Source organism: Artemia sp. Qi Xiang Cuo, chromosome 17 (genome assembly GCF_049724085.1).
Source record: "Artemia sp. Qi Xiang Cuo chromosome 17, ASM4972408v1, whole genome shotgun sequence".
In the NCBI taxonomy this organism is placed as follows: domain Eukaryota; kingdom Metazoa; phylum Arthropoda; class Branchiopoda; order Anostraca; family Artemiidae; genus Artemia; species Artemia sp. Qi Xiang Cuo.
In genome coordinates, this window is record NC_142810.1 from 29296376 (window position 1) to 29309856 (window position 13481).

The 13481-nt window shown below is 35.9% G+C and overlaps 1 protein-coding gene across 3 annotated transcripts in view; it reads left to right on the forward strand.

Annotated features, from left to right (window-relative positions):
• LOC148942080 (GATOR complex protein Iml1-like) overlaps positions 1-13481 on the forward strand; it is a 168864-nt gene that overhangs the window by 93041 nt on the left and 62342 nt on the right. For all 3 annotated transcript variants that reach the window (XM_089102921.1, XM_089102922.1, XM_089102923.1), the window contains one exon: positions 1874-2072. In XM_089102921.1, coding sequence (XP_088959047.1) covers positions 1874-2072 — 199 coding nt within the window. The remainder of the gene's footprint in view (positions 1-1873; positions 2073-13481) is intronic.

Genomic DNA, 13481 nt, shown 5'->3' on the forward strand with positions numbered 1-13481 from the left:
AAATAGTAGATTGTGCCCACATCGCTGGTGCCGCCTATGATCATTGGACTATTTTTGAACAAATAGCTATCTTAAAATTTCAATCAGATACATTTTGGGAAAATATGAAGTTTGTGTTTGGGGGGGGGGGGGGTTACCTGCCTTCTGATCACTTTGACTCTTAAAAAGGGCACTAGAAGTTCTGATTACCAATCCAGTGAGCCCCCTCAGAAGTTTGTACGACCGCCCTTTCTATAAAACCTTATATGCCCACAGGTTATAATTTACAACCCTTGCCCTGAGGGCTGTGTTTGGGGGGGTGGGTTTGTCATCCTCAAAGACATAATTTCAGGGCCTTTCAACTACGTTGAACAAAATGGATATCTCTCAGAATTTTGATTGGATGTGTTTGGGGAAATGATCGGCGTGGGGGAGGGCTAGTTACCCTCCAGTCACTTTTGACTATTAAAAAGGGTACTAGCCCTTTCGAGTCCCTTTCGCAGTTTCTCCGACAACCCTGTCTATACAAAGAGCCCTGGTCTAAAAAAAAAATACAATGTGCTTACATCGCTCTTTACTTAGGCAGCGCCATGGTGCTGCCTATGATATTTGTGGTACTACTGTCTGTGTATAAATGTTAGAACCGATTTTTACTCAAAAAATTTTGCTCTTCCCAATACAATCAAGATTCATGTATTAAATCTATATTTTGTGTTATCCTTTTTAGCAGTGGTCAGTTTGATTCTACAAATAAGACAAAAGGGTATGAATGCACTTGAAAAAATTCTTCAATTCTTAATTCGCCTTTAAAAAGAAAACTGATATGGAATTGGTCCTTTTGTTTTAAGTTTGACGAACTAATTTTTTGAACCTCCTTATTGAGGCTTACTATAGTCTCCATAAATGACGTTAAAGGATTCTTTCCTGGATTTAATTTGGCCTGCAAATTGATCTTTGAAAGTTTCATGGACCTTTTAATGAGGAATATGGCTTACCATGGAACAGCCATTTAATCGTACTTTTACAGACCGAGAGTTGTTTCCTTTTTTTTAGTAAGTGGAAAGGTATCATATTTTTTTTAATAATCCTTGGAATGTAACTGTAATTATCTTTGAAGTTACCCAATTGAAGCAATTTTTATCTGAAAATGTCTTTGGAAAAAAAGACTCTTCAACAAATCTTTCCTATGTAAACCCTTTATGGTAGTAAGTCCATGCTTAATACAGCATACTTCTTTCGGATCAGTATCAAAATCAAAAAAATAATTTATTATTTAGAAAAAAGTTATCATTTGTCGAAAAATTAAGTTTTTTGAAAACTGGAATCTTTAGGGTATAAATACATTCCTTATATCATTAACTCTGAGAATAGGGAAATTTAGTCACTTAACAAACGAGATATCACGAAAAATGTGCGTGAGCGCAGTATTTTTGTTCTTCTTTTTTCTGTTATCCCGTAAGATTCTGCTAAATATATCAACTGTATTTCCTCTCAAAACGCTTACCGTATATAAACTGCCCCTCCCCCCCTCCATAAAGATATCTTTAGGTTGCCATTCGCGTTCAATGGGTTCTTTGGGGTATATTTTTATTACTGTCAGGAGTAGCCTTAACGCAAGAGCTTTTAGTGATGAATTTATCTATTCCACTGGTTTAAATCATCTTGAAATGAATGAAAATCGTTTATAAAAACCAGCTAATTTAGCATTTTGCTCCTTGGACCATCCTAATACCAACTGGCCATCTAAATGTGATATATTATGATTGAACCCTTAACCTTGTAATTAATGCTTCTCCACCAGTCTCCAGTGGGGGGAAAAATCTGATTTGAAATTTTTGTACAGATGTTCCGTATATCCTTTGGTGATTTTAATAGTTTGCTTTCTTATTTACAGGTCATCGAGTGAACCCCCAAAGAAGATAAGTGCAGATTCACCTCTATCAGAAGTTGCGGACATACTCAAGTGTTCGTTGTCATTTTTGGAAAAATTCGAAGATTTACTCCCACCTACTACGTTTTTAAGCTATGAAGCCATACATTATTTAGTTGATGATCATGGTTTATCTAGAGCCTGTGCTGGGGAAATCTTGCAGGTATTTTAACTATTATTTATCTCACTTTAAAATTTGACTTCGACTGTTTTTAATTCGACTTCAAGACTTGAAAACGCTCAAGAATCACTTCTGATACGAGCTGTGTCTTCGATCGTTATGTTGCATTTGGAACACTAACCTGCCTCCTTGACCAACCATGTCATGGTGATAATTAAAAGGAACAGTTCCTGGAATGAACTGTAAGTATGGAGCACCTGATACAAACAGTAACCGAAACTCTAAAAAAAGAATTTGGTTAACTATATATGTATCAACAGAATTTGCCTTTTATTTTGATTCTAAATATGTAGAATTCAGTAAGTTCAAAGTTGTACACCTAAAGTTGTGACTAGAAAAATTTAACTATTTTTCGAAAAAAGGGGAAAGCACACCCCAAAAAGGGGAATGACCGTGATAAAAAGTACATTACCAAATTCAGCATATCAAAGAACCTTGTTGCCGTAGATTTCATGCATCTATCTAAAAGTTGTGAAATTCTATATATATATTTTTTTTTTTTTAAACATGATCATGGATGTGTGTATATTTGCTTCTTTTTTGTGTGTAGGTTTTTTCATGGGGGTAATGGTATTAAACCAGCGGTCTGAGAATATCAGAATCTCATTTAAACGGAAATACAAAGTTATAGCGCTATTTTTAAGTTTCAAAAGAGGGTTCACCGCAGCACTGACATTTTTAGCGCTAATCAACAATTTCGGGCCAAGAAGGGCCAAAATGATTTAAAATTTTGAGATAGCCAATCAACTTGGAATTATCGAAAAACTCCATTACGAACTCCCCACTTTCAGAGGCCGTAATACCACGCGGGGCGCATTAGTTCCTTAAGATGTATCCAGTCTGTGCAAAATAAACGATTGATAGAAAATTATTTCAAACTTTTATTTAACTGGCTTGATGCATTTGAGACTTCGTAAAATTAAACGCAGTTGTATACAGTTGTAGATCACCTTTTATGGAGGAGGATCATTGGATCTTTACTTGTGTGGGGGAGGGGAGGGGGTACCTGATACTTTAAAATGCATTTTTCTAATTTTCAGCAAATCCTCAGATAAATATAGAAGAAAAGAGGGGGGGGCTAGAATTTAATCTCTTATCTCTCTTTTGGTTTACTCCTGCAATATGAGAGCCAAGGCTGATAGCTCCCCTCTTAATAAAGAAATGTTTTAACCAGAGGCAACGCTATTGCGTTGTCTATAGTAAACACCCATTAGGCTTCAATGTTTTTTTGTTTGTTTTTTTCCAGAGGCGCTTCATATGGAAGGGGTTGTTGTATAAACTTTAGAGGGGGCTCATTTGATTGAAAGGTTCTAGTGTCCTTTTCAAGAGTCAAAAGTTATTGGACGGCATCTACCCCTTCCCCTCCCCCCGCCCTCTTTTCCTCAAATGCAACCGGATCAAAATTTTGAGATAGCTATTTTGTTGAAAATAGCCCAAGGATCAAATAACTCCGTCTCCGGGGTTAAAAAAAACCCACAGGCTCCAGGACAAGGGCCGTAAGTTATGCATGTTTCCCATTGTTAACATACAAGGTTCTTATGGAAGGAGTCGTCGTATAAACTTTGGAGGAGGCTCATTCGATTTGAAATCGAAAGTTCTAGTTCACTTTTAAAGAGTCAAAATTGACCGGAGGGCAACCGCCCACGCCATTTTTCCCCAACATATGATCAAAATTTTGAAATAGCCATTTTGTTCGAAATAGTCCAAACGTCAAACAAGTAGGCCTCTGGGGTTCACATTCTTGGCCCCAGCCTCCGTTGCAAGGGCTGTAAGCTATGCAAGTTAACCATTGTTAACATATAAGGTTTTTTATTAAAGAAAGAGGGCATTTTTGATCCTGGATGTCCAAAAAAGCTTAGATTATTTAGGTGAAACTTCAAGGAAATGTTGAGAGGGATGCCAAACACAATCATAACACACTTTACCCTTGCTAGTTGTGAAAAGGGAATTAAAACAATATCTAAGAAACGGCTGATAGTACTAGGTTGAAACTCTCAAAATATGTTAACGGGATGTTGAAGAGAGATAGCAGAGCCACCAGCCCCTCTCCTTTCCCTTTTTATGTGCCCCTTCTCCTCAACAATGGTCAAAATTTTGCAATTGTTATTTTGTTAAAACTAGTCAAAAGGTCTAATTGCTACTCTTCCAGAAATGATATGCCCCCCACAACTTCGGGGCAATTGTGGTAAATTATGAAATTTATTTATTGTTTACATGCCAAGTGTATTAAGGTGAAACTTTGGAGAATGTTGAGAGATATCTGAAGCTAAACAAAACGACACTATGTGCATCCAGTTTATCAAAAAGGTGGATCTGCAATGTCTTAAGAACGGCTGTGGGTATTAAGTGGAAACTTTCAGGATATGTTTTCTGGGGGAAGTTTTAAAGTGTTCCAAGGGCTACCACCTCCCTCTAATGTCCTCTTTAGCTGCCCTCTCTCTAAAAACATTCGATCAGAATGTTGAAACAGCGTTCTTGTTCAAAAAAAAACTAAAGGTCAAAAAACTATGCCTATGAGGATAACACAGCACTCCGCAGCTTTGGAGAGGAAAAACGAACACAATCAAAACATATTATGTGTATGCTGATTGTCCAAAGGGCGTACCAGCGAAGGTATTAAGCTGAAACTTACTGAGTATGTTAAGGGGGATGTTGAAAAGTGATTTTAGGGTTACAGGCCCCTTCCTCCTTTGCCCTTGTTAGATGTCAAGGCCAGACTTTAGGGAATTTTGAGGGGTATGTATAACTAAATTAAAAGATAATACGCGAATCCAGTTTTTATAAAAGGCGTATCTGCAATATTTCCAGAAAGGCCGAGGGTATTAAGTTTAAACTTTCAGGCCATGCTGATGGGGAAGTTGAAAAATGGTCGTAAGGCAACCAGCCCCCCTTTCATGCCTTTTTTAGGTGTAATCTCTCTAAAGACGTCTGATCAAAATTTTGGAATAGCCAGCTTGTTAAAATAGTCGAAAAGTCAAGTAACTATGTTCCAGGGATGACAAAACGTCCACAGCTCCTGGGGCAAGTGTTGTACGTTATATAAGTTGCCTATTGTGTAAAAGGGAAAAGGGTGCATGTTTGATACTGAGTCTCCAAGAAGGCTAAGGGTAAAACCTTTATAAAATGTTGAGGGGGATATTAAACAAAATCAAAACACACTATATGCAGGAAGGCTGTCAAAAGACTACAATAGCAATATCTAAGGAATGGCTAAGGTTATTAAGCTGGAACTTAAAATCATGTTGTGAGGGAAGTTTAAAAAGGAACAGAGGGCAACTAGCACCCCTCTTCCTTCCCTTTTAGATGCCGCCCTTTACACTGACAGAAATCTTAAACAGCTCTTTTATTCAAAATAGTCACAAGGTCTAATAGCTATGCCTCCGTGGATGCCATGCCCGCACAGCTCCCGCGGCAAGAATTTTAAATTATCCATTTTTTCCATTTTTAACATCCAGGATTTATCATTGGGAAAGGGGGAATGTTTGATCCTGGGTCTGTCCGAAAGTGCTAAGGGTGTTAAGGTAAAATGTCGGAGATTGAGGGGTATGTTAAGCTAAATCAAAAGACACTATCTGCATCCAAGTTATCAAAAATTCGTATCTCAAATATCTTAGGAACGGGTAAGGGTATTTACTTGAAACTTTCAGGGCCACTATTACTGCAATTACTACTACTGTTGTTGCAAATGCAACTGGTTGCAACTGTGATAGTGACTACTTCCGACTGCGACAACTGGTGATATTGACTGCTTGCAACTGGTACTACATTTACTTGTGACTATTTTCACGGAATGCTGATGGTTTAAAGGACGCATCAGCAGTATCTCAAGAATGGTTGAGAGCATTATGTTGAAACTTTCAGGGCATGTTGAACAGTGCTTGAACCTTTAGTGAATGCTGAGGGGGATGTTAAACTAAAGCAATAGCACATTACATACACCCAGGTTATTAAAAGGGTATATCTGTAATATCTTAGGAGCAGCTAAGGATAAGAATATTCAATCGAGCGATACTATTTGCATTCCAGCAGTCAGAAGGGTTACCTGAAAAATAACAGGAACGGTTAATGGCATTTAGTTGAATTTTTCGGGAATTTTGAAGGGGGTGTTGAAATAAATCAAAAGCCATCAATTACAACTACTAAATTAGAATCGAATGTTTTAATTCTTACGCCAAGTACATGAAAAACGGGAGAAAAATAAAGCTTTGGCAATCAAAAACAATAAAAATTGATTGCAAAAACTATCCGAAAAAGAAGTTTTTCAAAGAAAAGTAAAGTGCCATATTAAACTTAAGACCAGCAGAAATAAGTTCATATAATAATTCAAACTCGAAACGACCGGAATTTACTATTAAAAAATAAATGAAACCCAAGACGAATAGAAATTAAAATAATCCATCATAGAAAACATAGAGATATCAGGTTCCATTAGATAAGAACAAAAATAAATTATTAAAACGAGTAAAAATGAAATTGTATGTTCAAGTCAAACCTAAAACGACAAACAGGAATTTGGCTACTGCTCTTTTCCCTCTCCCCTAACTGTAAAAGTCTAAAGCTTGTTGCGTCATTGGAGCTTTACTGAAAGAGGATGTCTTGACCATGCTTTCACTCTTACATTAATAATTGAGAAGTGCCTGAGTCATCAAACTCCTTTAGTTTTTAGTTTTACAAATTAGGAGGAAGCGTTTGGTTCAGCTGATAGAAGAGCTTTTGTGAAATTTCCATCATTGTATACCAGACAAATACATTCAAGTGATTAGTGCTATGTACGAGAATAACACTGCTGCAGTTAAGGTAGGAAATGAGGTTAGTAGCTGGTTTCGTATTAAATCCGGAGTTAAGCTGAGTTGCGGTCCATCCCCGTTTATTTGGATCATTTTGATGGACTTTGCAGGGTTCGGACTTGCCTATAAATTCAAATAAATTCCTATATTTTAATGCACTCCTATAAAATGCCTATGTTTTGGCTAAAATCCTATTATTCCTATATTCTCGGCTGAAGAGCACCAAGAACATTGCTCATGATTTGAAATTTTCACTGCTCGTTAAGTAGGCCGAGATGCGCTTTTCTTTGCTTTTGACTCTGCTTGTAGATTGTGCTGTCTTTCGGTGTAGATCGATAATTAATTACAACTGTTGAGCTGTTTGAACTTTACTAATGCTTTGTTTTGGGATTAGTAAGCTGCTTCTGCCTGGGCTATGCTGTTGTGTTGACTTAGTAGCCAATGTTTTGTTTTTTGTCATGTTGGTCCTGTCCGAAATGAGCGAAGATCGGTATATAGGCTAGCAGTCTCTGCTTAATGAGACTGTGAGTTCTTGCGACTCATGCGTTTCTTGGCTGAACGTTATAAAAGGCTGATGCGAATACGGCCCAGTTTCGGACATATCCACATTTTTTCTTTTTATGGCCTTTTAATCGCGGGATGCTATTCTGCAGGTGATGCTTGGTAATTAAGCATGGGGCCTACCAAGTTCAATAGTTCATGGCTTGCTAAGACGGATTGCAGTAGTAGAAAGATTGGCAAATGGTGTAAGGCTGGGAACGACCAGTACTCTTTCTTTTGCAAATCTAATGGGTGGCTTTTCGTTTATTTCTTTAGTTGGTGATTCGCGAGTATCATACCATAGTAAAGGAGGAGCTTCGTGTAGCGGGGAATTAAATCAACGGTTCAAACGGAGAGCATCTGTTGATGGCCATCCTGTGTCGAAATCAGATTGAAAGGATTCAGGTTCCCTTGAGAGCGGTTGGAGCCACAAGGACTAATTATCTTGAGAAGTACTAACATTAAGAGACAAAAATAAGAAAGTAATGTATTTATTTTTCTACTCACATTAGCGGTACAAAGCTGTTTCAGGAATATCAATAATATAGGTACAGCACATCACAGTCACAGACACTAGGGTAATGTCGTTGACTGGGGCATATACAATGCAATAGAAAGGACACTTACATTAAAACTGTTTTCAAAGGTTCACTGTAAACTGGCTAAAGACTGATTCTAGACTCACTATAGGTTCCTTCTAGCCTCATAATACACTCATAATTGACTCACTCTAGACTCCTCATCCAAACTGGACCAAAATTGCTAAGTTCTAAACAACTATACCCTCCGATTTTGCCGGAGATTAAATTCAGGCATTGCTAAAAAGTATATTACACTGGTCCTATTGATTCAGACAGTATGTCCTATATCTCTGTTGGGCAGGGATACACCAATTGGCTGCTTGAATTTTGATACGATTTATAACTTTAAGACTTCACTTTGGAATTTTTCTCAACAAAACAAAGTTTTACATTGTAACTTTTTGCTAGCGACATGTTACTTGGGTTCCAGAAGACTTATAATTTATCTCTGTGAAACTTGTTAAAGGACAATGCAATTTAGTTGCATTGGAATACATAGTTCTAAACTTAGTTTTCAGAACAATGCAATTAGATTACACAAAAATACTTAGTATCTCTAGCGACTATTTTTTTGTATGATAAATTCTACCTTCTCTTGACAGTTTGGGAATTCAAGCTCTTAAGATTTAAATTACATTGTTGTTTTTCTATCATGTAAGATTTTGTCTGACTGATATTTATTGCATACTTTGGCGACACGGAGGCGGATTTATTTATTGCTATTACATTTTCTGTGGGAAAGATTTTTACAAAGTTTGTCCAATTAAGATACAATTGTTTCGCTACTTTTTAAATTCGACGATTAAGTCTTACTCGATCTGTAGGTTACTTGAATTTTTAGGTTCATATTTTGGGCGATTTTATTTTACTTGGGTAACTTTAATTGGAAAATTTTGAGGTTTTGAAAATTGATCCCATTACATATCATCCTTCTTATTCTTAACGATTTCCTCATCGTTGTGTTACTACTACTCTTTCTACTTTTTGAATTTTGATCTCGCTTTATCATTGTAAAAAAAAATTTAACTTGGTACTTATTACTTGAATTAACTCAGCTTTAGTAAGTCGTATATATATTTTTCTTTTTTTCATATTCCCGATTGCTTTGCGAGACTACGTATATGAAGACATTACTTAAAAGTCCATCACCTATTCACTCTATTTGGCGAAAGAGCCAAAGAGTTTCTATTGACTAATACATTTGGTTATGTGATTAAGTACGTAATTATTATGTTCCTCCACCTAACACTAAAATTACCTTCACCTGATATGCTAATAATTCTACATGGTTTTAACTAATTAAGTTCTGCCTTTGCAATTATTCTACTACTTGACATGGTACACATTGATAGATTTAAGCTTAATGTCTGATTGCAACACTGGGATAATGTAGCTTGCACTTGTTTTCATCAGTTTTATGAAAAGTTTCTCAATATTCACTATAGTTACCAGTTAGATACATAAGACTTCACACTTACTTCATCATTCTACGTGTCTATAATACTCACATACGTTGTCAATTTATCTTGCTCGTCCGTTTAATTAATTACTGGGTTGTCTAAGTGTTTATGGTTTGTCTTCGTGGTGTTTCACTTTTTGGCACTTGTTGCTTGTGATAAGCGTTTATATTGTTCATAAATATGACTACATGCACAAAATTGTCCGTGCGTGGTTTGTTACGTCATATACGAGGGGTTGATGTTATAGATTTGTTGAAATGTTTCCTGGGTAAATAACCCTTGGGGAATTGATTACATGAAATGGGTATCTTGATCGCTGGGCTGGGTAACTCTTCTTGGGCACTTCTATCCTCGGGGAAATTTATACTCTTACAGTCTATGTTTCCCGTAGATTGTTAACGTTTAGACCTTCTTTTATTTGAATAAAGGGCTGTGTTACGATATGTAAGGGTTATTATGGTTGGATCAAAACTTGATCTCAGGTTCTATGTTCGACGCATTGTCTTTGATTTTTGTATTAATGATACACCATCATTAAGGGCTTATTCATGGAGATTTTGGCAAAGATAACTTGGTTTGGTCTCTTCTCTGACACTTTATTTTGGGAAAGTTTTGAACGTACAGTTTATATTTCCCGCAAAATTGTTCATATTTGGTTCTTCTTCTCCTGGGGGATGGTTTGTTTTTTGGACATCTAATAATGATTTGGATGGGGTCAAGACTTAAACTTGGGATCTTGTTTCAACATATTGTCTCTGATTTGGGGTTTAAGATGCATAATTCTTGAGGGATTAACTTCAGGATTATTCTTGGTCCTTAGGATTTAATGTTTGGGACCTTGCCGTCTAAGGATAGTTATTTGACGGAATTGTATGTAGTTTTACGACATGACTGGTCGGGGTGGTTCTCTAGATAATCTTTGGTTCAGACATATATATATATATACGGGGTCTTTGGTTTGATGATATTGCTTGAGGTAATGCTACCTGGTACTAGGCTTTGGTGACTTGGGTCATCATCAGGGTTTTGTCCTTAGGGATTTCCTTGGTGAGTACTTATCTGTGGTTGACGAATGATGAGAGTAGATGCTACTAGGTTGTATCTGTGTTGCGTGTTGGTATACCATGAATGAATTTGCACTGATTACTCTGCTTCCTGGAATATAAATATCTAGGCAGAATCATATGCTCTTTACAATTACGTAAGTTAAAACACATACGGCAATAATACATGATTTATACAATAATCTACGGGCATTATTGTTTGAAATAGTAGTCGTGATTAGTCATACTAATAATATCAACTTAATATGGGTAAGGTTAAACTTAAAGATAAAACGAATAAGAGCATTTTTCATGCTTTTTACATGCATATTGCAGCAACACTAGATTACTATGAGATAAGCTCAGTAATCATAAGAAAAATGATTGAGTATTCGAAAAATAACACAATATGAGAATTTCAAGATTCAATGATTATATATATATATATATATATATATATATATATATATATATATATATATATATATATATATATATATATATATATATATATATATATATATATATATATATATATATATATATATATATATATATATATATATATATATAGAGATATATATATATGTATATATGGCACATGTTCAGCATATATTCTTAAATGTTACTCAACACTTAACTATTTTAGCATTTACTTTTTAACTATCTAACTACACATGAGGTAGGTTACACGGTTTTATGAGAGGTCTTGACTTACTATAAATTTTCATGTTTTTACTGTTTAGGCGCGTCCATGCCGCCAATGAAATGCATATTTTATCTTTGTAGCTACATGGGTTTACGCAAACAATAAATAGAGATTTTGGATTGGACGCGGCACGAATGAGGAGCTCTTCTCCCATTCGCTCGATTATGTCCTCCCTTATTTTTTGGCTTAAGGGTTACTAGGGAGTTCCGGGTTTGTGTTCTGCGTCTCATTTGGCTCAGTGTGATCTTTCTTTGGGTTTTGTCTCCGTGGTCTCATAATTTTTCTATAACTTGGATCAACAAAATCCTCATGGTTAGGGGAATCCATGAGCTTCAGTCTCCTGAACGACTAAATATTCCTTTGAAAGGAGCTGAAGAGGCTCTACATTGGTTCCACTTATGTGATAATCTTCGGTCTCCTTGTGAATAGGAGAATTCATATTTCTCATGCATTATGACTATTTTTGGGGGTAGTCTCAATGCTTAGGTATTGTTCCCTGCCTTATGACGTCTTGGGGCGCTACGTGAACGATGAAAATTATGATGGCATTTGTTAATCGCACCTTTCTGTCTAATTCTAAAACTAATATGTGTTAATTTATATTGCGATGTAATCTATTCTTCTATTTTTTTCGATTTTATTCTTTCGGGTTTTTAATATAGATTTCATTATTAAACGAACAGTTGACATCGTTAACCTCATGGCTTCTACTTATATTGAAGGAATTAGTCCTTTCCCATATTGAATTTTATTCCCAATTTTCCTGTTACGGATCGATATTTGGGTTTATTTGCCAATCGTAGTCCAAAACGATACGATTCTATGTTATAGTCCCTTAAATCATATTTGACATTACATTTTTTTTCGCGAAAACATCTTCCCCTGATTTGTTCACAATGAGGATTGCTGCAGAATATATTACGTTTTCTTTTGCATACTTGATAGTTATGAACTCTGTGTCGAAAATTGCCTTGGCCATTGTTCTGAAATGAAAGGTAGTTTCTATTGACTTTTGTCTAGTTAATTTTCTAAAAGAAAACAAATCTGTTGCCAAATATTCGAATTAATATATGAACTCAAGAATTTGGCAAAAATTCACTAATTGAAAATAGTTATAAGTAAAATTATATCTTTTCCTTGGTGACATAGTGGATATTTAATCCGTAGGTAAGATATGTGATGATGAGAAGATTAAATTATCAAAAGAAAACCATCCTTTATCAGCGAAATAAAAAGGTTCTTCTGAGGCTTCAAATAAATTTCATTATTTAAAGAAACCCTGCAAATCACTAAGCGAGAAAAAAAAATTCTCTGTTCACAATTTCTTACTAAACTAATGCCTCTTCTCTTGACGTTATAAATTAGTTATGCAATTCAATTGACCCCATGTAAAGCGTTAATACGATGATATATCACCGTCTGCAACTTACAAACGCGTTCAAGAAACCACAAAGATTCATGACAGTTTAGTCGGTTCACCTAAGCATATTGTTCTCGAATTAAACTACTTTCCCTTTTCATTATTTTTTTAATAAGAATAACCCGTATACCGTTGTATATTCTGAGCTACCTTGATACCTTTAATGAAAAGTCTATTCGATGAAAACAAGGATCATAGGAATGACTAACTTATTGTGCTAAGACGTTCATCGAAAAAAAAAACCAACTCCAGCGGCAAGAAAAGAAAATTACCCCGGTGAAAATAAAAAGATTAAAAAATCTCTTTTGGTCTCAAATATTGATATCTTCGATATATTTTTATTTATATAAGTAGAATGCGCAGTCTGGATTCTACGAGACGTATAGGAAATACTTCTACGAGACGTATAGGAATTTCCATGCTATTCTACGAGACGCATAGGAATTACCATGCTATTTGCACAGAAGGTATAGGAATTACCATGCTATTTGCTTGAAGCTATAGGAAAAACATTTCCAGAGCATGTACTTATGGATTTGGGTGGATTATGTTCCTTCCTATGTTATTCTAAGGGTTTATGTTCCCTCCCATGCTATTCTAAGGGTTTATGGTCCCTCCTATGCTATTCTAAGGGTTTATGTTCCCTCCCATGCTATTCTATAGCACTATGTTCTTTCCTATGCTATTCTAGGAGTGTGCCTTCCCTCCCATGCTATCATAGCGCTATGTTCCTTCCTATACTATTCTAAGGGTTTATGTTCCCCCCCCCCCCGTGATTTACTCCTCTCTCTCTCTCTCTCTCTATCCTAGTCAATTTCTTGTTGCTGCTAGCTCAGTTTCATTGTGGCAGT